At 39.6% G+C, this 23,509-nt stretch overlaps 3 protein-coding genes across 5 annotated transcripts in view; all 3 read right to left on the bottom strand.

Annotated features, from left to right (window-relative positions):
• RPL39 (ribosomal protein L39) overlaps window positions 1–23,509 on the bottom strand; it is a 362,820-nt gene that overhangs the window by 33,457 nt on the left and 305,854 nt on the right. The window lies entirely within an intron of this gene.
• UPF3B (UPF3B regulator of nonsense mediated mRNA decay) lies at window positions 1,153–17,177 on the bottom strand. Of its 3 annotated transcripts, XM_075999676.1 has the most exons (11): window positions 16,894–17,176; window positions 15,916–16,022; window positions 15,640–15,746; window positions 10,715–10,813; window positions 9,252–9,362; window positions 8,190–8,233; window positions 7,525–7,710; window positions 7,093–7,131; window positions 5,121–5,281; window positions 3,800–4,094; window positions 1,153–2,202 (listed from the first exon to the last, which is right to left on the bottom strand). In XM_075999676.1, the coding sequence occupies exons 1-11, from the start codon at window positions 17,047–17,049 to the stop codon at window positions 2,053–2,055; spliced, it is 1,455 nt and encodes a 484-aa protein (XP_075855791.1). In that variant the 5' UTR covers window positions 17,050–17,176; the 3' UTR covers window positions 1,153–2,052. The 3 variants fall into 3 exon arrangements, with proteins under 3 accessions (XP_075855791.1, XP_075855793.1, XP_075855792.1); XM_075999678.1 differs by lacking the exon at window positions 10,715–10,813 and having other exon boundaries at window positions 16,894–17,177; XM_075999677.1 differs by lacking the exon at window positions 7,093–7,131.
• On the bottom strand, window positions 22,249–23,483 carry RNF113A (ring finger protein 113A). Its single transcript, XM_012739177.3, has one exon. It carries the CDS (start codon window positions 23,337–23,339, stop codon window positions 22,302–22,304), a length of 1,038 nt encoding a protein of 345 aa, XP_012594631.1. The 5' UTR covers window positions 23,340–23,483; the 3' UTR covers window positions 22,249–22,301.

Below are 23,509 nucleotides of genomic sequence, written 5' to 3'. Positions count from 1 at the left end.
CCAGGAGTTTGAGGTTGCTGTGAGCTAGGCTGACGCCACGGCACTCACTCTAGCCTAGGCAACAAAGCAAGACTCTGTCTCAAAAAAAAAAAAATAAATAAATAAAAATAAAAAAAAAATAAAAATAGATGAATTCCAAATCTGTATCTCTAGCCCAAATCTCATCTCTGAGCTTCAAGACCCATTTATCCAACTGGCCCATCTTCATTTCCCACCTGCCATTCACCCCTCACTGTAACATGGTTTCTGCCCTACCAGTTCACTGATGACTTCATTACTGCCAAATAACACTCCAATTCCTTGTTTTCTTAAACCTCTCTGTGGCATGGGACACTTTCTGCCATTCTCATTCCTGAAATTTTCCCTTCCCAAATTTTAGTACTCTCTCCCAGTTGAGGACCATTTTCTTGTAGTCATCTTTGGAGGTCCTTCTTCTACCTGCCTTTTGGGCTACTGGTTTCTAAAAGCTGATGAAACATAAAGCAGTGACTTGTTAAGTAAAGGCAAACTGATGCCATGTTAGGAAGCGTTTGCAGATGAAAATCAAGCAAATGCTCAAGTCCAAACATTTTGGTTCTTATGAGACAAGGGTAGTGAACCATGATTTGATTCTCTCCTTGGTGGGCAAAACAAAGGCATAAGGCTAGTAAAGGCAGAAATTAATATCATTCCTCCCCTTTCAAAATTCCCATGAGGTTAATTTAGTATCAATGGTTTAATTTCTCTATGCTGGGTGTGGTGGCTCATGCCATAATCCCAGCACTTTGGGAAGCCAAGGTAGGAGGATCCCTTGAGGCCAAGAGTTTTTTTTTTTTTTTTTTTTTTTTTTTTTTTTTGAGACAGAGTCTCACTTTGTTGCCTAGGCTAGAGTGAGTGCCGTGGCGTCAGCCTAGCTCACAGCAACCTCAGACTCCTGGGCTCAAGCGATCCTTCTGTCTCAGCCTCCCAAGTAGCTGGGAGTACAGGCATGCGCCACCATGCCCGGCTAATTTTTTCTATATATATTAGTTGGAGGCCAAGAGTTTTGATACCAGCCTGGGCAACATAGTGAGACCCTGTATCTTAGAAAAAAGAAAAAGAAAAGGAAAAGTTCAATTTCTCAAAACAAATAGAATAGCTATTTAGTAAAGTTAATAAACACACTTAGCTTCATACTTGAATGCTGTTGATATTTATTAATATCAATACAAAACAAATGGAGACTAAAAGTTGCTATTTAACAGGAACAGACTTTGGTGCAATTTCCTTCCTGGAGAGGGTATGCACTCAGATCATGAGACCTAAGATAAAACAAAGACTGGATTGTCAAGAACCAAACGAGGGCTATATTTTACCTATTAATATAAAAACTGCTAAAGGCAAAATGAGATGTTTAAAAATATTCTTTACGCTAAATTCATGTAAGCAAACAGAAAATTAAAACTAATCCTAAAACTTTACGACGTCAGATATAGACGTAACATGACTATCTAAATTTTTGCATCAACGAAAATTTGTTATATCCTTCACTGTACTTGTACTACAATGACATGCTTGTTGCTCCTACACTACACAAAGTCAACAGTTATCACCAACGATGCAATATAACTAGATCTGAACAAGACTTCAAAGTGACTCTGCTCCACCCAAATTAAGAAAATTCAATCCAGGATTAACAACATATTTTGATTTTAGAACCAGCTCTTATTTTTTTCTCATGTCATACATATTTCAATTGTCACTTAACATTTTTGTCCTGCAAATTTTTTTCCTTCAAAACTTCAGCTGCATCTCTCCTGCAAATTATAATGCATATGCTCACCATCATCTTTTTCTGACATGTTAAAATTAATTTTTAGAAATTGCAAAAACAATGAAATTGTACTTCCAATTCTAAACCTGCGATCAGATTCCTGCTTTGACGCAAAACATACTCCTCTGCAGTGTACCCCACCAGCTCAGCGACTCCCTTTCTTTCTCTCTATTCCTTTGCCCTGAAGGCACTTCTGGATTGCTTAACACTTGCTCTTTGGCTGCCTAGACAGTCAGGACACCTAAGGCCATTTGGACTTATCACTCGTCTCCTCCTTCTTTTCTATGGCTAATACCACTTTCCTGCTTTTTTTCTACTGCTGAATCTCCAGACTTGGTGCTGTCATCAGGGGGACAGAGTCGATTTCGGCTTCGAGCTCCTGGTTGGTAAAGCTGCATTGCTGGGCGATCCTAAAGTAAAATGAAATATGTTAATGTGACAACCTTGCTACTGAGCTTTTTACATGGGATTTTCAGAGTCACATGTTATGTATTAACATATACCAAAAACAAGTCATATAAGACCAAAAGTGTGAGGGCATAGTACATTGACAACTGCCCACTTTCTCTCCTCTACCTTCAAAGAAAAACAACCATTTTGTAAATATTATTTTACATGCTTAGGGTAAATTTTTGAGAAATATGCCTTATTTTCTTAACAATCTCAAGTTGAACTAATGAGCCTGATTTGTTTTTTACTTAGAAACCACAGCTATTACCTATCTGTACTCCCCATTAGTAAGTTGACTTTAAGATGCACCACCACATAAGAAAATGTTTAGGAATAAAATCAACAATAATAGAGAATGAAAATTCTTAGAGATTTCCCTGAAATTATGAGCTCAGACTCCAGGTAACTTGCCACAAACATAATTTGTTTCTTAATTCAGGTATAATGTAACACTTCAGCAAGTGGTATTTTAGATCTCAGGTTCCTAAATAAGCCACAATAAAGTTATCATGTACCCCCTAGTTAAAGTAATGTGTTTGGTTTATGACAATAAAATCATGGAAAACATAAAGGTACAGGTCTTTGTTTTTAGAATTCAACAAAAAATTACATAAGCCTTTCCTACTTTCTCCCTGATTTATGAAAGTTAGCCCTAAAACATTATTTGAAATTGAATAATTCCAGCAAAAATATTTAGATTAAAAGAGAACTTAAGGAGACATTTCAAGCAAATACAATTTGTGGACCTTGTTTAGATCCTATAAAATCAGTAATTGGAAAAATCTGAACACTGAGTAGAGAGGATGTTAAGGAATTATTATTAGTTTTTTTTATGTGAAAATGCTAGTAGGGTTGTCTTCATCTCAAATGTTGACGTCCTTTTTTTTTTTTTTGAGACAGAGTCCCGCTTTGTTGCCCAGGCTAGAGTGAGTGCCATGGCGTCAGCCTAGCTCACAGCAACCTCAAACTCCTGGGCTCAAGCAATCCTTCTGCCTCAGCCTCCCAAGTAGCTGGGACTACAGGCATGCACCACCATGCCTGGCTAATTTTTTCGATATATGTTAGTTGGCCAATTAATTTCTTTCTATTTATAGTAGAGACGGGGTCTCGCTCTTGATCAGGCTGGTTTCAAACTCCTGACCTCGAACAATCCGCCTGCCTCGGCCTCCCAGAGTACTAGGATTACAGGCGTGCCACCGCGCCCGGCCAAATGTTGACGTCTTTAAGGAAGAAATTATGTCTAGGATTTGCTTGAAAATAATCCAATAGGTGTAGGGATGGAATAGAGCAGAAACACGGTTGGCACGAGCTGATAATTGTTGAAGCTGGGTGATGGGTACATGGGGGGTTGTCATATTATTCTCTGTACTTTTGTGTATGTTTGAAATTTCTGCAATAAGTTAATAAAAGAACCCAGCAAGACTAAAAAAAATAAAAAGGTTGCAGATTCCCTTTCAAAATCCTACAATAAACAATGAGCTAGCCTTTTCCTTTACAGTTGCAGGAAAAGGAAAAAAAATCCTCATGAAAATAGACAAGTTTAACAAAAAGCAGCACCTTGTTTCTTATGCGATCTCTCTTAACCACTTCCTCTTTCTTTTCTGTTTTTTCTGAGCTGCCTAATGATTCTGTACTTTCATTCTTCTTTCCTTTATCCCGAAGTGCTTCTTTCTCTTTTTTCATTTCTTCTTCTTTTCTTTTAAAAGCCTTCTCTTTCTCATAACGCTCCTTCTGCCTACGGCGCTCTTCTTCTTGGCGCTTCAGCCTCTCCCTTTCTCGAAGTATGCGCTCCTGATCTCGTTCATAATCCCGTTCTCTCTCTCTGTAGTCTCTGCCACTGTCATCTTCAGATCTGTGAGAAAAACAAATCTGAGATAGAACCCTCAAAGATCTTGTAATCACAAATGCAAGAACACAGTGATTCTGACTTGGCCACTGCAATGAGGATATACTTTTAGAGCAGAGTGAAAAACACTAAGTGTTTTGTTTTGTTTTGTTTTTTGAGACAAAGTCTTGCTTTGTTGCCTAGGCTAGAGTGAGTGCCATGGCGTCAGCCTGGCTCACAGCAATCTCCATCTCCTGGGCTCAAGCAATCCTGCTGCCTCAGCCTCCGGAGTAGCTGGGACTACAGGCATGTGCCACCATGCTCGGCTATTTTTTTCTATATATATTAGTTGGCCAATTAATTTCTTTCTATTTATAGTAGAGATGGGGTCTTGCTCTTGCTCAGGCTGGTTTCGAACTCCTGACCTCGAGCAATCTGCCCGCCTCGGCCTCCCAGAGTGCTAGGATTACAGGCATGAGCCACCGCGCCCAGCCTACACTAGTGTTTTAAAAAGCAACAGAAACCAAAAACCATTCACCCAGATTAAAATACTAGAATATATATATATATATATATATATATATTTTTTTTTTTTTTTTTTGAGACAGAGTGTCACTCTCTTGCCTGGGCTAGAGTGCACTGGCGTCAGCCTAGCTCACAGCAATCTCAAACTCCTGGGCTCAAGCAATCCTTCTGCCTTAGCCTCCCGGATAGCTGGGAATACAGGCATGTGGCACTGTACTCTGCTAATTTTTTCTATTTTTAGTTGTTTGGCTAATTTCTTTCTATTTATAGTAGAAACGGGGTCTTGCTCTTGCTCAGGCTGGTCTCAAACTCCTGAGTTTAAGAAACCCTCCCACCTAGGCCTCCCAGAGTGCTAGGATTACAGGCGTGAGCCACCACGCCCGGTGATACTAGAATATTTGAAACCCTTCCTCCTCATCCTCCTGCCCTGGATAAAACAGTTTATCTTAATTCAGATACAAGTCCAGAACACAGCAGCAAAACTAGCATCTAGAAATCAAATATACCAAAGAGCCCTCTACTACTGACCTCTTTGGCTTGTCATCTTTAAGTTCACTATCAGATCGCTTGGGCAATGTACAACTTTGCCCACTGGCTCTTTCATCATTCAGATTCTCTTTGTCCAATTTCTTAGGTTTTTCTCTTTTGTCCAACTCTTTTTCATCTCCTTTTTCTGGCTTCTTCAGCAGCTTTAAAGAGAATATGTTTATTTTTATTTTGAAGGGTGGGACACTGTCTTCTCATTCTATCAAAGAAAACAATATACTAAATATTTAAAATTTAGACTACAGAAGCCCCCATCTCTGCAGGTACTCTTAAACTTTCAGGTGAACTATCAGTGCACAAGAGTAGTAATTTACAAAAAGGATGATATTAATGTGAAAGTGTTATCCACCCAAAGTGAAGTGGTTTAATCACTTTGTGGCAATGGGATCAAGACTCCTTTGGCTTTCAATGAATGGGTCAACCTTTAAGTGAACCAATGTACACTTCCAAGTATGCTTCTGTACCAAATTGGCATGTCAGTGTAACTTGATGGGAAATATCCCACAAGTTTAAAATTCTAGGCAGATAATTACTGTTGGACTGGTTTTTTTTGCTTTTTTTTTTTTTTAGTAGTACTTGGAATGACAAACACCTTTGTCACCAAAGGAGAGATCCATTGCAGGAATAATTGTGCCTTGAGCCTGAGATTAACATACTTATAATGGTAGAATTATATTACCATTAAAGATGAATGCAATAATTATTTGGCATTTGATTTAAAAATCTAAATGCCTTATACAACAGCATGGTGAAGTTCCATCTCTATTGAGTAGGAACTCTGTACTCAATGCCATACATATTTATATATGTACAAAACACCATTGTTTCTCACATCACTGCTACAAATCTCTCTAGAATACCCCCAAGTGTTGGATAATCAGAGAGATTCTTAGGCAAAATAGAAGAATTTCAAGTCTCAGAGTGAAGGTATTATACAAGGTTCATCTCAGGGTGAAGGCATCATACAAGTCACCAAGCAAAAAGCAAAGCACCACAAGACTCGAGCATGAAGTATGTCAGCACACAGACAGCCACTGCAAATGGAAAATCCAAACTGGACACTAAGAAGGCACCAGTGTGAAGTAAGGATACCATGTGCAGGTTTCATTGGAAGTGTTTTTATTTTTCTAATGAACGTCTTTATTAGAAGCCAAGATGTTCATTACTCTAGTAAGAACATTAATGAATGTCTCTAGCATGGCTAGCTCTACCTTCTGCCTTGCTGATTGTTAAGAATAGCAAGTCAAGCCACTTGTGGCATGGCGGACAGAGAGATTGCTTGAAGGAATTAAGATGAGAAACTCCCCTCCTCCCTAATTCCCTTATCACCAATAAAAAGCCCTGTAGAGACTTAGGAAACCCTAGCTACATAAACTGCTGAGTTTTCAGGAGATAAAAGTTTTCAGGAGATAAAACCCTGCCACCATGTCTGTGAGATTTTCTCTGACTTTCTGAAGTTCACTGGAGCAAGGGTTGCCCAAGCCATGCCCTCAGAAAGGAAGCAGCAAGGCTGGATCTTTCTATAGGTTTTTCACTTCCTACATGCAATACATTAATCAGAATCTGCTGCTCACAGATACCCAGCTTGATTCAAGAAGATAACATGGGAGTCACTTGAGAGGGAAAAGTACATAATGCAGATATATATTCCTAGTCCTCCCACAAGGAAGCCAGTTATGAGAGTCATATAAGATGAGAAAGAGCTATATAGGCATGGTTGTCCTCTGGCTGTATGTCATTGAAGCTTCTGGGTACACAGCAGAGCATCAGGAAGTCATCTGAGATTCCCTTAAAGTAGAAATTTAAAACAACTCAGCTTTTAAGAAGACCCAAGTCAGTCTGAAGGGGTTTTCAAAGGTAATACTACTACCACCATCACCAAAAGGACTTATTAACTAAGACCTGTGTGTGTGACATGATACTAGGTGCTCTGTATCATGTACTTGGTCCTTACATTTTTCTGATTCACAGCTTGTAACAGAAACCTGTGTACCTGAAGACAGTGGAAAACAAACAGATGAGGCAACTTCATGTATCAATTATGAAGGAAAAGCTGAATAAAACCCATAATTCATGCCAGCCAGCCCTAAGCCCTCATTTACTATGAACACAGACAACAGTAATCTAAAAATCAAACATTTTCAATGATAGAAATTAAAACATCTACATTGAAGAAATGATAACATAAACTACTTAATCCCTTTAAATAATCTTAAATTAAAAAAATAATAGAATTATAGGAAAGATTTTTAATGGCTCACTTCCCCCAAAAAAGGACAAAAACAAAACAAAAACCTTATTTACACTAACACAAGATGCATGCATATTTAAAGAGGCATACACACAATTATCAGCAACATGCAGTCAGTTTCAGTTATTTTCATACCTTAATCTTTGGTTCATCCTTTAATTTATTGTCCCTTTCTGGAACTCTCTCTACCTTCTTTAGCTTTTCTATATCTTTCCTTTTTCGTTTCTCTTCTTCTTTCCATTTTCTCCTCTCTTCTTCTCTTTGTCTTTTTCTTTCTATTTCTCGCCTCCTTCTTTCTTCTCTCTTTTCTTCTCTCATTCTCTAGAAAGAAACACCAACACAAGCCTTCAAATAAGATAATCATCACCAAATTCTAATCAATCTCAAAAACATGGTGGGCACCCACTAAACTAGATCATCTTTCTTTACTACTTTCTACAAAGTGGCCTTCTACCTCCTTAACCCCCACCCTACCCAGAAAATGACAGAGAATGAAGACCAGGACCTGCTAATATCAAAATCTATTGCTGCCTTGCTATATTTCTAGATGCTTTCAGAATATCAAGAGAGTGTCTCTGGGACAAACTAAGGACTCTCCAGGTTTGCAGAGTGAACTCCTGGTCCAACAACCAGAGCGAAGGAGAGGGCCAGAGAGTGAGACCAATGGGCCAAATCTTTAATGAGTAATGGTGAAAATGCAGCTATTTCTCCTATAGAACCCCAATGCTCTTAAAATGTTTATAAAATATGAACCAATGAAATTAAAAGTAGTGAGAGAACTATAAAAACAAAAGATTTACCTGCTTGTTTTTCAGGAAGCTCAAAAGTGGGGTTGTCTTTTTAGCTACATAAATGTAAACAGATTATTAATATAATACTTATCAACCCCTAGAAAGGATTCCATCTTCTGATATTCCCTGCCACCCACCCAAGGTGGGAAAACTATACCCCTTAAATAGAAAGCTCACAACTGGATCATCAGAAAGAAGTTTAACAGTATTCCCATTTCAACAATACAGGTTTAAAATGCTTTTTTAAAAGTGAAGAAATTCAAATTAAAATAAAGCCATTTTTAAAAAGAGTAATTCCCAGTTGGTGAGAATTAAATACAAAGACATTCTCTTGTTTTACTGACATAGGTATAAATGTGTTCAACTGTAAAGAAACTGGGAGAAGAGGCAAAGAAAATATCTAATCCTTTTGACTGCATAATTCTACTTCTGGGAATTTATTCTAAGGAAGTTACCAGAAATGGGCATATACTATGTATCCATAACAATGCTATTAGCCATGTAGCCATCTTTGTGAACACATACTTCCTTAGGATAAATTCCTAGGAATGGAAATGCTGGATCAAAGACTGTTCATGTTCTTTTTTTCTTTTTCTTTTAAAGCCAGTCAAAGACTGCTCATGTTTAGAGATACTGATAGAGTAGTGACAGCTCACTACTTAGAACCAATACCTAGACTTTCTCAAGGTTTTCAATTTTACAGTAACTAATTTCAGTTTTTGATATTTTCCAATTCAAAATTTTTCTAGGAATATAAACTTATTACTGGGAAATACCAATTGATCTTCAAAGGCTTATCATTGTCTAAACATCCCTTATTAGTCTTCAAACTTTTTATATTTATAATATAGTAGTGTGACACTAAATAGGTCAGAGAAGTTTTTCCATCTTATCAATGCATTCTCATAATCCTGTGTGGCAGGTATTAACGCCAGCATTTTATAGAAGAAATAGTCTCAGAGAAGCTAATGACTTCCCTAAGGTCACACAGCTAGCAAGTGATGAAAGTGGGAGACAGACTTAGGTACTGTGATGAAAAAGCTGTTGCTCTAATTCCTTCTGCCCACTTACCTATTAATTCTCTATTTTTTGCTTCTATTTCCTCTAGCAGTGTCTCTGGAGTAGATGTCATTTTCTCATTATCTGCGGCATAACTTTCCAAAAATTTTCTATATTCTGGATCTAAATAATCATTCAAGAAAACAGAAAACATAGCAGACTTTAAACAAAAAAGGAGATATTTATTATCTAGGATACTTATTTATCAAAGATGATTTTCTACGTCAGGGAATATTGACTTAAAAAAACTATACCCACAAGATAGACTATTTAGGGCTTAATCGGTCACTTACACTCAGAGCTCCTATTACCCATACTCACTAAAGGAATCTGGTGTAACAGGAGATCAGGAAAAATGAGACACTGCACATTATAACACAACTGCCAAGGGTGTTACATAGTTTGCTTTTAAAAGTCACTGCTCCTACTAATCCAGAGTCATACTTATGGGAGCTATGGAATCTTCATAGAATATTATGTATAGCATTTAAGCAAATCCTCTGTGGGTATACCTCATTTTAAATAAACTCAACATATAAAAATCTGGTGTTCCAAAAAGATAAATTAGGGGGGGAAGTCCTATACACAGCACTGGAAGTGATGATAATTCCTGGAGTTCTCTCCTAGACACCTCTGACATCAGAAAGGGTAACATGTCTGAGTCATATTTGTTGCTTATATATACTATTGACCATTGTCACTTAATCTAGTTTTTCAAATAGAAATCTGTGATCTAATAAGCAGCTGTGTGTTATTGAGTTTTTACTATTTTCTTTATGAAATACCTATAACAAATGATGGAAATGAAACTAGATGGTTTTAAAATATAAATCTGATATAAAATACATAGGCTAAGTCCTTATCCAACATAACAAGAGTTACGTAACAGTTATCCAACATAGCATAATGTTACAGAGCTCTCAAAATCTGGAGCTGGTTTACTTTAAATGGCAATTATTCTAGTTTTTCAGTTCCTGTATTTCTGTTCAACTTAATTACTATTAATATGTGTGTAGTTAACTGCATAGTCAGGCCTAGAAAATAGGACTGACCACTTCAGCTACTTTCTATGAAGTTACTTGGGTATGGAAATTTTTTCATCATAGTTCAAACCTTCTTTATAAATATAATGGGAACCAAAAATCAAATAATTATAAAAATGGTAAAAGGCCTCAAGGAGCAGTTGTTATACTTTGAAACATCTGATTTTTTTCATTTGCTCCTCAATAGTCAACACTACACTGTTCAATGGTGGAGGAATGAAATGCCACTACCCAAAGAAAGCGGAAACTCTGCGGGAAACTCACCTCCATTATGACAATTAAGCAAAGCTTCCATCGGCGACTAACATTTCTCATTAACTTTATTCTACATGTTTTTTAATTTAAAATATTGGGGTCTAATTACCTCTCACAAAGGTGTTTTTTTAAAAAACTCCATGGCAATAGCATTATATAACTAGAACTATACTGTACCATCATCGATAGTCCCAACTTTGGTATCTCTTTTCTTAGTCTTCTTTTTTGCAGCTTTTTGAAAAGGTGCAAATTCTACTATAGCAGGATATTCCTGACCTGTTTAGAAAAAAAAATACCACACTTGCTATAACGAAGAAAATGTCAAAAGTGGATAGAAGTGAATCAACTCACTGCTTTCTAGGCCTCCTCTGATGGCAGTCATCTGAAGAGGGTCTCCCAAAGGGCATAAAGCACACTGGCACAACCATAATCAACATACTATGAAAGGAGCCCAAAATTCACACTGATAACATAATAAAAAGATATGGCACAAAAGTATTATTTAAATTCAACTTCTAAAATGTGATATTGTTCATGCTTTTAAAAGGGCTTGTTAAAAAAAGTAAAATGTGATATTGCAATATGTGAAAAAAGACCCTACAAACTAAATTTCATTTAAAAATAATTATAAATCTCTAGAATTGTCAAATCTATAGAGACAGAAAGTCAACTAGTGGCTATACAAAGTTGGGGGTGGTAGTGGTGTGAAGAATGAGGAATGACAACTAATGGGTGGGGTTTTTCATTGGGATGATGAACATGTTCTAAACTTAGATTGTGGTGACAATTGCACAATGCTGTGAATATACTACAAACCACTGAAATGTACACTTTAAAAGGGTAAATTAAAAAAAACAAGGGTAAATTTTTAAGGTATGTGAATTATCGAAAGCTGTTATTTAAGAAAAGCCTAACTATGTGAGATGACGGATGTGTTAATCAGCTTGATTGTGGTAATTATTTCACAATGCAGACATATATCAAACTATCACACTGTACAATTTAACTATATGTACAGTTTTGTCAATTATACCTCAAAAAAGCTGGGGGGAAAATCCTATTATCACTAAAAAAAAAAAATACACCAAGACACTAAAAGCACAGCAACAAAAGTAAAAATAGAGGGGGTAGATCTCATGTTAAGTGTTCTTACTACAATAAAAGAAAAATTAAAAATTGGCTGGGCATGGTGGTTCACACTTACAATCCTAGCACCCTGGGAGGCCGAAGCAGGAGGATAGCTTGAGGCCAGGAGTTCAAGACCAGCTTCAGCACCATAAGAAGACCCCTCCAAAAAACTGAAAATCAAGTCCAGACCCAGCACTTTGGGAGGCTGAAGTAGGAGGATGACTTGAAGCCAAGAGTTTGACAACAGCCTGAGCAACATAGTGAGACCTCGTCTCTTCAAAAAAACAGAAACATCAGCCAGGCTTGGTGGCGCACACCTGTATTCCCAGCTACTTGGGAGGCTGAAGCAGAAGAAGGCCCACTTGAGCCCAGCTCAGGAGTTTGAGGCTGCACTGAGCTACGATGACACTACTGTACTCTAGCTGGGAAACAGAGAGAGACCCTGTCTCAAAAAAAACCAATAACCAACCCCCCCCTCCCCAAATAACAAGTGTTGGCAAGGATGTGGAGAAACTGGAACATTCATGTATTCTTGATGGGAATGTAAAATGGTGTAGATGCTATGGAAAACAGTACGGCAGTTCCTCAAAAAACCAAATATAGAATTACCATATGACCCCAGAAATTCTACTTCTGGGTATATACCCAAAAGAAGTGAAAGCAGAGAGTTGAATGTGTATTTGTACACCCATGTTCACAACAGTATTATTCACAGTAGACAAGAGTAGAAGCAACCCAAGTGTCCTTTGACAGATGAATGGATAAACAAAATGTGGTGTGTGTGTGTGTGTGTGTGTGTATACACACACACATATACACAATGGAATATTAGCCTTGAAAATGAAGGAGATTCTAATACATGCTACAACATGCATGAACCTTTAGGAGATTATGCTAAGTGAAATAAGCCAGTCACAAAAAGACACTATATGATTCCACTATATGAGGTACCTAGAGCAATCAAACTCACAGAGGCAGAAAGTGTAATGGTGGTTGCCAGGGGTAGGGGAGAATTGGAAATGTGGAGTTGTTAATGGGTATAAAGTTTCAATTTTGTAAGATGAAAAAGTTCTGAAGATTGCTTATACAACAATGTGAATATACTTTGACACTACTGAACACTTAAAATGGTTAAGATGGTAAATTTTACATTATGTATATTTGACTGCAATTTAAAAAACAAAAAAAGGAATGAGGTAATGATATGTGCTATACCATGGAAGAACTTTGAAAACTGCTAAATAAAAGCAGCCAGTCACAAAAGGCCACATATTTTACAATTCTATTTATATGAAAATGTCCAGCAGAGGGAAATCCAGACACAGAAGGTAGATTAGTGGTTGCCAGGGGCCTCAGGGAAGGGAGAACAGGAGACAACTACTAATGGATATGGGTTTCTTTCTGAAGTGATGAAACATTCTGGAATTAGTAGTGATGGTTGTACAACTTTGTGAATATACTAAAAACCACTGAATCGTAAGTTCAGTAAGAAAACCCCAAGTTTGGAGTTGAATGTGAAAAAAAAAAAAAGAAAAGAAAACCCCAAGTGACTACTGGAAACAAAAATAACACCAACTCCCTGCCATAGGAAAATGTCATATGAGCTATAAAATCCTATCCTTAGATCATTGGCATGTAGATATAAGCCAGAATAAAATAGCTAGACCTGACAAAAAGGTAACACAAAGCAGTCATGGTTGAAACATGATTTTGGGAGTCCTAGTAAATGCAGAACGAGATTAGCTTCAAAAGTGTGATATAGAAGGAACAGATAAATCAGACTGAAGCAGAGGGAAAGATAGGCTAGAAAAACAGAAGTGAGGCCAGATTATGGAGGACCCTAAATACCAGGCTAAGAAGTTTGGACTTTTTTTTCACAACTATTAACTTACATCATTATTTTCAAAAAGATTAATTTTATGACACTATAATAGACTGAATTACACAAAAGTAGAAAAAAACTAAAAATTCTATCAATTTAGAGACAGTGGTTGTCTAAGCATTAGGTGATGAGGACATAAAGTATCAAAGTATTAGTAAGTGTAGGTGAACAAGACATCAAAAAACAATAAACTGACACATTTCATCATTTGTTTTAAATGTAAGGAATAATAAAAAAGGAAAAAACTAAACACAACTCAGACTTCCAGGCTAAATAACTAGGAAACCATTTACTGGAATAAAAAGTAGGAGTAGGTTGGATGTGGTGGCTCAAGCCTGTAATTGTAGCACTCTGGGAGTATGAGGCGGGAGGATTGTTTGAGCTCAGGAGTTCAAGACCAGCCTGAGCAAGAGCGAGACCCCATCTCTACTAAAAAATAGAAAGAAATTAGCTGGACAACTAAAAACACATAATATAAACAATTAGCCGGGCATGGAGGCACATGCCTGTAGTCCCAGCTACTTGGGTGGCTGAGGCAGTAGGATCGTTTGAGTCCAGGAGTTTGAGGTTGCTGTGAGCTAGGCTAACACCATGGCGCTCTAGGCAGGGCAAAAGAGTGAGACTCTGTCTCAAAATAAATAAATAAAATAAATAAATAAATAAATAAAAAGTTGGAGTGGAGGCCAAGCGTATGCTTGGAGTGGCTCATGCCTATAATCCTAGTACTTTGGGAGGCCAAGGTGGGAGGATGACTTGAGGCCAGGAGTTTGAGACCAGCCTGGGAAACATAGCAAGATCCTATATCTAAAAAAAAAAAAATTAGCTGAGTGGTGGTATGCACCTATAGTCCTAGCTACTTGGGAGGCTGAGGTAGGAAATTGGCTTGAGCCCAGGAGTTCAAGGCTGCAGTGAGCTATGATCATGCCACTGCACGCCAGCCCTGGCAACAAAGTGAGACATTGTTTCAAAAATAAAAAAGTTTAGAGTGAAGAAAGAGCTCATTTGGCGGGATGAATGAAAGTGGTAATTCTTCAATTTTTACTGACATATTTTTTGACAAATATTTCATTTTTACCAACTTTGAAGTAATACTGAAAAAAAAAAAACTAAACATGAAGACATACCACTCACCTATCAATGCAAAGCCAAAAGAAAAGTGGTAAATAGCAGCTTAGACAGTCTCTGGCTAAGTGCTGCAAGCAGATAATAAATTAAAAGAGACTTATGGCAGAAATTTGTCTTTCCTATAGACTGGACCCTCCTGGATATAAAATGAAAGATCATAAAATTCAATCTTTTAATTATATATAACTTTGTGAGAATGTTAAACAGTATTCCAACTGAAAGTTGTTGGCTATGAGGATTTGAATTAAATAAATAAATGTTGGTCCTTGAAGCAAGATGAAAAGTAAATATTTAAAACTTGTCAAACAAGTTTAAAGAGTCATTTATCAGCACTGCTGCTGAAATTAAACAATCAAAACAGCACGCCTAATCAAGGGCAAAAAATTGGTCACATGAGAAGAAAAGTGGCAACTTAATTCAGTTGATCAAACTAAAGAAATAACAATAAAAATACCCAAGGGCTGTGAAAAGTCGCATGTCTATTTATAAGACTGTAATAAGCATAACAAATGTGTAAAACTTTTTATATGATGCACATTGTATCACCCAGGAAACTCTGTGATGTATATATTGTCTTTTTTTTTTTTTTTGGAGACAGAGTCTTACTTTGTTGCCCAGGCTAGAGTGCTGTGGCATCAGCCTAGCTCACAGCAACCTCAATCTCCTGGGCTCAAGCGATCCTACTGCCTCAGCCTCCCGAGTAGCTGGGACTACAAGCATGCACCACCATGTCCGGCTAATTTTTTGTATATATATTTTTAGTTGGTCAATTAATTTCTTTCTATTTTTGGTAGAGACAGGGTCTCACTCTGGCTGGTTTCGAACCCCTGATCTTGAACAATCCACCCGCTTCGGCCTCCCAGAGTGCTAGGATTACAGGCATGAGCCACCACACCTGGCCTGTATATTGTCTTAAACATACAAATGACAAAGAAACTCCCCTTCTAGTTCAGTTACAAGGACTCACCTTTATTGTCAAGGAATACATAACCATCAAAGCGATCCCTGAACAAAATAATGTCCTCTTGGTTTTTAAAGTTGATGTATGCTCTGGCATACATATGAGGATACAGACTGCAGAGAGGAAAGCAATTATGTAAATGTGCTTGCAGGTGTCTTGCTGAATTAGAAGTATGCATATATTAAACAGGCTCAAAAATCAAGTGGAAAACATTAATAGGATAAAAAGAATGGAAAAAAATTTTATCCCTCCTCCCTCCTTTTTTTTTTTTTTTTTTTTTACCTAGTATCATTAGAAAAAAACTCAAAATAATCATGTTCAGGCATAGGTTGAAGATGTTCCTGAAGCTGCTCCTTGGTCAAAGTGGGAGGTAATCTTCGAATTACCACCTTAAGAAATGAATAAGGAAAATAAAATTAGTACAAATCAATTTTCTGTCATACCTCAAAGAATCACAGTTCCTGAAGAAAGATGGGCTTTAAAATATGAGATCACTTATAAAAACCCAGGAGAAAACATTCTTCGGCAGCCCAATGCTCAGAATTAGTCAAACATAATAAAGTGGTTTTTAAAAACTCTTTGGAATGAGAACTGCCTGGAGCAAGGAAAATCTCAAGTTTTGCTCTTAAGCCAGCAGTTTATCAGGTTTGCCTATCATTTTCTATCACCTATCTTTCAACAGATGTAGTGGAAATTAGTAGCCCAACCCCTCGTCTTTGTGGGTGCCACGAAATTTTGATTTAGTAATCTCTCTCTCCCACGTCCAACATACCCTAAAACAAAATCCTTGCCCCATTCAGCCTAAAGAATTCAAAACTCTAGGATGCTCTGGATCTGCCCCACAGACCATTTATCCCCCTTGAGCTCTCTCTCGATTCCCGCCCCCCCCCCGCCCCGCCATGACTATTCCCTACGACAAACTACTCCCATCCCTGATGTCCCCTTCACTATTTAATAATTCTCCCCAATTAAAATTTTAATTCCTCATTATTTTTAACGTCGCTCCCCTTCCCATTACCTCACAGCTCTGACCTAAACCCTTCTCTTCTAGGGAGTCCTCTCTTTTCCTTACCCCTACCCTAGGGCTTGGCTGGGAGGGGCTCCCCCCATTTCAGGGGAATGGATGAGACAGGGTGATGCGATTTTCATTCAGCAAAAAGATAGTGAGGGGACCAGGAAGAGGTCAGACCCATTCCCAGCCATCCTCCAGGAGCCGCGGACCCGTCCCGCCCTCTCCGCGGCCAACCGCCAGCCGGGCACCTTGCTCAGAGCCTCTTTCTTCTCCTTATTGCGATCTTGCTTATCTTCCCCTTTGGCGCTGTCCCCCGAAGTCCCACCGCCACTACCTGTGGCCCCCGGGGGCGTTAACAGGGTTACTCGCTTCTCCTTAGGCCTATGTTCCTTCTCTTCCTTCATGGCCACGGCTGCGTTCCTCACAGCGGCAGATCGGCCTAAACGCCGCTATGCCGGGCACCTACGGCTGGGCAGCACCCGTGAAAGCTCCGCCCCCAACAACTGGCCCTAGTGATAAGCCGGGCCCCGCGTTCCATTGGGCCCCGCCAGAATCTCGCGAGACTTTAGGGCAACCACCCTCCTTCAACGGAAAGGTTTTTAACACCTGGTCTTTACTTCCCGCCTGCGGAATCCCCGCGCCGCCCAATCCCCTCGCGGTCCAGACTCCCTGGGGGCTCGCTCCTTCGCGCTTCATTAGCAACTCCGCCATCTTGACTAGGAACCAACTGTCAGGGACTACGAGTCCCGGCATACAAAGCAGCCGTCCTCTTCTGATGGGGCGTTCTGAAGCCATAGATTTCTCGGGGTCCCTATTTGTTTTTTTTGTTTTGGTTTGTTTTGGTTTTTGAGACAGAGTCTCGCTTTGTTGCCCAGGCTAGAGTGAGTGCCGTGGCTTCAGCCTAGCTCACAGCAACCTCAAACTCCTGGGCTCAAGCAATCCTTCTGCCTCAGCCTCCCGAGTAGCTGGGACTACAGGCATGCGCCACCATGCCCGGCTAATTTTTTATATATATATTAGTTGGCCAATTCATTTCTTTCTATTTATAGTAGAGACGGGTCTCGCTCTTGCTCAGGCTGGTTTGGAACTCCTGACCTCGAGCAATCCTCCCGCCTCAGCCTCCCAGAGTGCTAGGATTATAGGCGTGAGCCCCCCGCGCCTGACCTCTCAGGGTCCCTATTTGTAGTAAATTGGATGCTTTGATCTTGAAAGTTTAATGTTTTTCAAGTCCAGTGATAGGTTTTGCGACCTATACTTCCACGCCCGGCCCTCATTGCTTTTTTTTAGTAAAAGGATTCTCTCCTGGGGACTCCACAGAGAAGGGGTAAAAAATAAACCCCATAGCACTCTGGGAGGCCGAGGTGGGCAGATCGCTCAAGGTCAGGAGTGCGAAACCAGCCTGAGCAAGAGCGAGACCCCATCTCTACTATAAATAGAAAGAAATTAATTGGCCAACTAATATATAGAGAAAAAATTAGCCGGGCATGGTGGCGCATGCCTGTAGTCCCAGCTACTCGGGAGGCTGAGGCAGTAGGATCGCTTGAGCCCAGGAGTTTGAGGTTGCTGTGAGCTAGGCTGACGCCACGGCACTCACTCTAGCCTGAGCAACAAAGCGAGACTCTGTCTCAAAAAATAAATAAAAAATAAAAATAAATGTAAAAAATACAATGGAATATTATACAGCCACAGAAACGAAGTACTGATACACACTACAATGTGGCTAAATATTGAAAACATTATACTAAGTGAAAGAAGCCAGTCACAAAAAGTTACATATTGTGATTCCATTTATAGCAAATACATAGAATGTAGAATAGTTAAATCCATAGAGAAAGAATGCAGAAAGGAGATGTGAGGGGCTGGGTAGGGAGGAGGGAATGAGGAACATTTGCTTAATGGGTATGTTTTCTTCTGGGGTGATAAATGTTTTGAGGCCAGACACGGTGCTTCACGCCTATAATCCTAGCACTCTGGGAGGCCAAGGCGCTCGGATTGCTCGAGGTCAGGAGTTCGAAACCAGCCTGAGCAAGAGCCAGACCCCCATCTCTACTATAAATAGAAAGAAATTAATTGGCCAACTAATATATATAGAAAAAATTAGCTGGGCATGGTGACGCATGCCTGTAGTCCCAGCTACTTGGGAGGCTGAGGCAGCAGGATCATTTGAGCCCAGGAGTTTGAGGTTGCTGTGAGCTAGGCTGTAGCCATGGCACTCACTCTAGCCTGGGCAACAAAGCGAGACTCTGTCTCAAAAAAAAAAAAAAAAACGTTTTGAACTTACATAGAGGTGGTAGTTGCACACCATTGTGAATGTATTAAATAACACTGAACTGTTTACTTTAAACTGGTTAATTTTATGTGAATTTCATCTCAGTAAAAAAGAATGTTTTAAAAAAGGTTAAACATAAAGTTAATATATGATTTAGCATTTCCACTCCTAGGTATTTCCCCAAGAGATATGCAAACATATGTCTACACAAAAACATGTACATGAATGTTCATAGCAGCATTATTCATAATAGCCAAAAGATGGAAACAACCCAAATGTCCATCAACTGACATATGGATAAATGAATGTAGTATATTCATAAATCAATATTATGTGATCATATTAAGGAATGTATTGCTACATGCAACAACATGGGTGGATGAACTTTTAAAACATGTTAAGTGGAAGAAGGCAGTCACAAAAGGCCACACATTTATATGATTCCATTGGTATGAAATGTCCAGATTAGTCAAATATAATAGAGACAGAAAAGATATTAGTGGTTGCCTGGGGTGAGGGCATGGAAGGAGGGGAAATGGAGAATGACTGCTAATGGTACAGATTTCTTTCTTTCTTATTTATTTATTTATTTATTTATTGAGACAGTCTCCCTCTGTCTCCCAGGCTGGAGTGCTTTGGTGTCAGCCTAGCTTACAGCAACCTCAAACTCTGGGGCTCAAGCGATCCTTCTGCCTCAACCTCCCAAGTAGCTGGGACTACAGGCATGCACCACCACGCCCCGCTAATTTTTTCTACATATTTTTAGTTGTCCAATTAATTTCTTTCTATTTTTAGTAGAGATGGGGTCTTGCACTTGCTCAGGCTGGTCTCAAACTCCTGACTTCGAGCAATCCTCCCACCTTGGCCTCCCAGAATGCTAGGATTACAGGACTGAGCCACTGAGCTCGACCCTATTTTACTTTTGAATAACTTTTTTGGTATCAATTCTCAGAAATAGTAAAACAAAACAAAAAAACCACAGTTTTTATACTTCTTTGCTACTCATTGGTAGATTTTTCCATAACATTTTTCTTTATTTTTTTTTCCCTTCCCCACTGCTATTTTTTTGAGACAGAGTGCTAGGATCATAACTCTTTTCAAAATATTTTCCTTCAGCCTGTCGCAGTGGCTCACGCCTGTAATCCTAGCACTCTGGGAGGCTGAGGTGGGCAGATAGCTTGAGGTCAGGAGTGCGAAACCAGCCTGAGCAAGAGCGAGACCCCGGTCTCTACTATAAATAGAAAGAAATTCATTGGCCAACTTCTATATATAGAAAAAATTAGTCAGGCATGGTGGTACATGCCTGTAGCCCCAGCTACTCGGGAAGCTGAGGCAGGAGGATCGTTTGAGCCCAGGAGTTTGAGGTTGCTGTGAGCTAGGCGGATGCCACGGCACTCACTCTAGCCCTGGCAACAAAGTGAGACTCTGTCTCAAAAAAAAAAAAAAAAAAAAAAAAAAAATATATATATATATATATATATATATATATATATTTCTTCTTTGCATTCCAAGGCAGTGTGCTTTCCTGTCTCTCCATCTGCCTCTACAATGTCCTGTTTGGCTCTGTTTGTCTCATCCCTTAAATGTTTTCTATGTGATAGTTTCTTAAGCCCTTTCCCTAGTAGACTTTTCATGTATCCCCATGATACTTCATATATTCTGGATTATTTATCATATTGTATCAAGTGAGTTTGTCTCTGAACCTCTCCAAGGCTGAATTGGGTTTTTCTGTTTTGTTTTTTTTTTTTAGCATTGAAGTTTATTTGCATGTAAATAAACAGGTTATTTTTTAATGTTCCAGGGGAAAAAATCCCACAACAGATTTTGTCTACTTTCAAAAAAATGTAAAACCCCAAAGTATTTATATAATGGCCATATGCACAGAAAATCAAATTTAAAAGATTTTCGTTTTTAAAAAAGACCCTCCCTTAAATAGGACAATGTCTTTCCTAAAAAAAAAAAAAAATAAAAAAAATAAAAAAGACCCTCCCCAACTGCTCCTGATGTCAATGTTTAAAGTCAAAATTTAAAGTTCAGCTCCTATAGCTGAGCATGTTTCCCATGAACCCAACAGATTGGGTTAATTCTGAGAGAACAACCCAGTGCACTCTTCTTGCTTTCATCACACTTGTCTTTGTTTAATGTTCAGCTCCATGAGGGCAGGGGCTGTATCTATGTTGTTCATTCGCTGCTAATATCTCCTATGGCAAGCACAGTGACTGATAGAGTAGCTGCTCAAAGAATATCTTTAAATGGATTAATGAATGTAAATAAAATTCATTCTAACCCACAGTTTAATCTTCCATCTGTTTCCTGGGATCAGCCCAAATTCTAGTCTTATCAATAAAAATTTACTAATCATTTGGCCTAACTGGCCTCCCTGACGCTTGTCTTCCATCTCACTGCAATCCATCCTATAGCAGCAACCACAGTAATATTTTTTAAAAAGTCTAATTGTGTTCCCATCCCCAAACCTCTATGTCCCCATTATCCACAGAATATAATCAAAGCTCCTCAGCTTGATTCAAGGCTTTGGCCACAATCTCCCCTTTTAAATCTCTCTGGGCTTATTTATTAAGTGCTTATTATATGCGAAACACTAGGCTAGTAACTGAGGAGTTCACAAACTAGTTGGGGAGACAGGTACATAAACTAAATTAATAGGGCATGATCAGCTCTATTATAAAGCCTGCAAAAACATGGATAGTTTCAGGTAATAGATTATAAAATATTAGGTTTTTTGCCCTCTGTAGATTCACAAATTCAGTTTAGAACAGCAATGTTCCATGTGGCCACTAAACACATTTCAAGCACTGAACAGCCACACAAGGCTAGTGTCTATCATTTTGGCTAGCACAGCATAAACCGTTTCCATTATCCATGGAAAGAGGAATTACCTATAGGTGCTTCAAAGAGAACAAGGACCATTTCCCATACATGCACCCTATGGTACTAGCTACCAGTCCCCCAATCCAATCCTCCCCACACACATGTACCTTGGCTCCAGTGTATTTTTAAGTAGTGCAGGCTCCCAAGAGAGAAACCATGAAAGTATTTTGTAAACTATTAAGTGATACAGAAATGTTATATAATAAATGGGTTCAGTTCTTGTTTTCATCACAGCTTTGGTTACCTCAAGCAAATTCTAGTTTTTTTCTCAAACTTCTCCCATCCCTGTATTTTATGCCTGACTCCTGAAAAAGACACAAAGGCAGTGTTTATCCCAGGGCTAAAAATCTAGATTATACCCACCTTGAAGTTTTTAATCCAGGACCCTATTTCACCGCCCACCTTCTCTGTTGCTTTCCCTAAAAACGAAGGACACCAATTAAGATTTCCAAAAGAACGACTAAGCATTTATTTTTAAATTTGACAATTGTGGGAAACTTAAGTAATGGGAATTGGACCCTCATCAGGGTCTTCTGGGAAATCGGAAGCACCACCCTCTGGTGCAGCTCGATACTTCTCCAGTTTAGCAATCAATTCTTTCGCTGGATTGAAGACGCCATTGGTCTGCTGGTCACAGATATAGCAGCGCGGGGTGGTACGGAAATGCTGCAGTGCACAGCTCTCGCAGAAATAATGCCTGCATTTGGTGACAACTGGGTTTTGGAAGGTCTGGCGACAGATGAAACACTTGAATGGTATTTCCTCATCATCGCTTCCCACTTCATAGTTTTCATCCTCATAGACACCATAGCGACCCTCATCAAGCTCACGTTCGATCTGCCACCCATGCTTGTAATCTGAACGGTCATGGAGAAATTTGCAGCTGTCTCCGAAGCCGCAGAAGCCAGTCTCTTTGTAGTCCTTACAGATATCGGGCTGGTAATCCCAGCGCACAGTGGCACGTAGATGCTCGGGCGCTCTGATGGGGCCCTTCCTCACCATCCCAGAGGAGGCATTGCCCATAGACGTATCTTTTGGCTTCATGTATTTCTGATAATTATTGATTCCCCGATAGATCTTGTCATCCTCTTTGCCCCTCAGCTCCTCCTGGATTTTCTGGCTGCGCTCAAAGATAGCTTGTGCGTCACGCTCCTTCTCTGTGTCCAGCTCGTAGACAGCTGTCGCCCCCATATCCTCTGGCCCCACGGGTTTCGCCGAGCGGGTGGACTTATAAACCACGCCGAGACTCTCTGGCTCATTCTCCTCCTCCTCCTCTTCCTCGCTACTCAAGTCGCCGTAAACCGCCTTCTGTTTACCACTGCCGCGGGTCTTCTGTATCATTGGATTGTGGGTCACTCGCTTCTTCTCCGGTCGAACCACAGTGCAGCCTTCATCACTACTGCTGCTGCTTTCTCCGGGCTCTGGGTCGCAGGCCGGGCGCTTTCTGCGTCCTGCAGCGCCTTTCCGCCCAGGCTTTTTGAAGAGGAAGGTGCACACCTGGTCTGCAGTCTTTCCTGGAGAAAGTTGCTCTGCCATTTTAGAGTCCCGAGCTTCCGAACGGCTGTGAAGTGCTGGGTCGCGCGGGATCTTCTCACTTCGCTTCACGCTGTGCGATCAGCCGCTGAGCCGAAGCAACACAGGCTGATGAAAGAGAACTGCGAGAGCGCGAGCGCGCGCCAGCCACTCTTGAACCCTGGCGGATTCCG

The sequence above is a fragment of the Microcebus murinus genome, chromosome X, assembly GCF_040939455.1.
Source record: "Microcebus murinus isolate Inina chromosome X, M.murinus_Inina_mat1.0, whole genome shotgun sequence".
Lineage (NCBI taxonomy): Eukaryota > Metazoa > Chordata > Mammalia > Primates > Cheirogaleidae > Microcebus > Microcebus murinus.
The sequence above is the reverse complement of the archived record's forward strand: the minus strand, read 5'-3'. Positions and strand labels throughout refer to the sequence as shown.

Coding starts and splice junctions, on each gene's coding strand:
- UPF3B (XM_075999676.1), bottom strand. CDS start 17,049: ATGAAGGAAGAGAAGGAACATAGGCCTAAGGAGAAGCGAGTAACCCTG. Junction 15,747..15,915: donor TTTTTTTCTAATGATACTAG/GTAAAAAAAAAA, acceptor TCCTCTCTGCAG/TCTGTATCCTCATATGTATG. Junction 8,234..9,251: donor AAAAAATAGAGAATTAATAG/GTAAGTGGGCAG, acceptor ACATTTATGTAG/CTAAAAAGACAACCCCACTT.
- RNF113A (XM_012739177.3), bottom strand. CDS start 23,339: ATGGCAGAGCAACTTTCTCCAGGAAAGACTGCAGACCAGGTGTGCACC.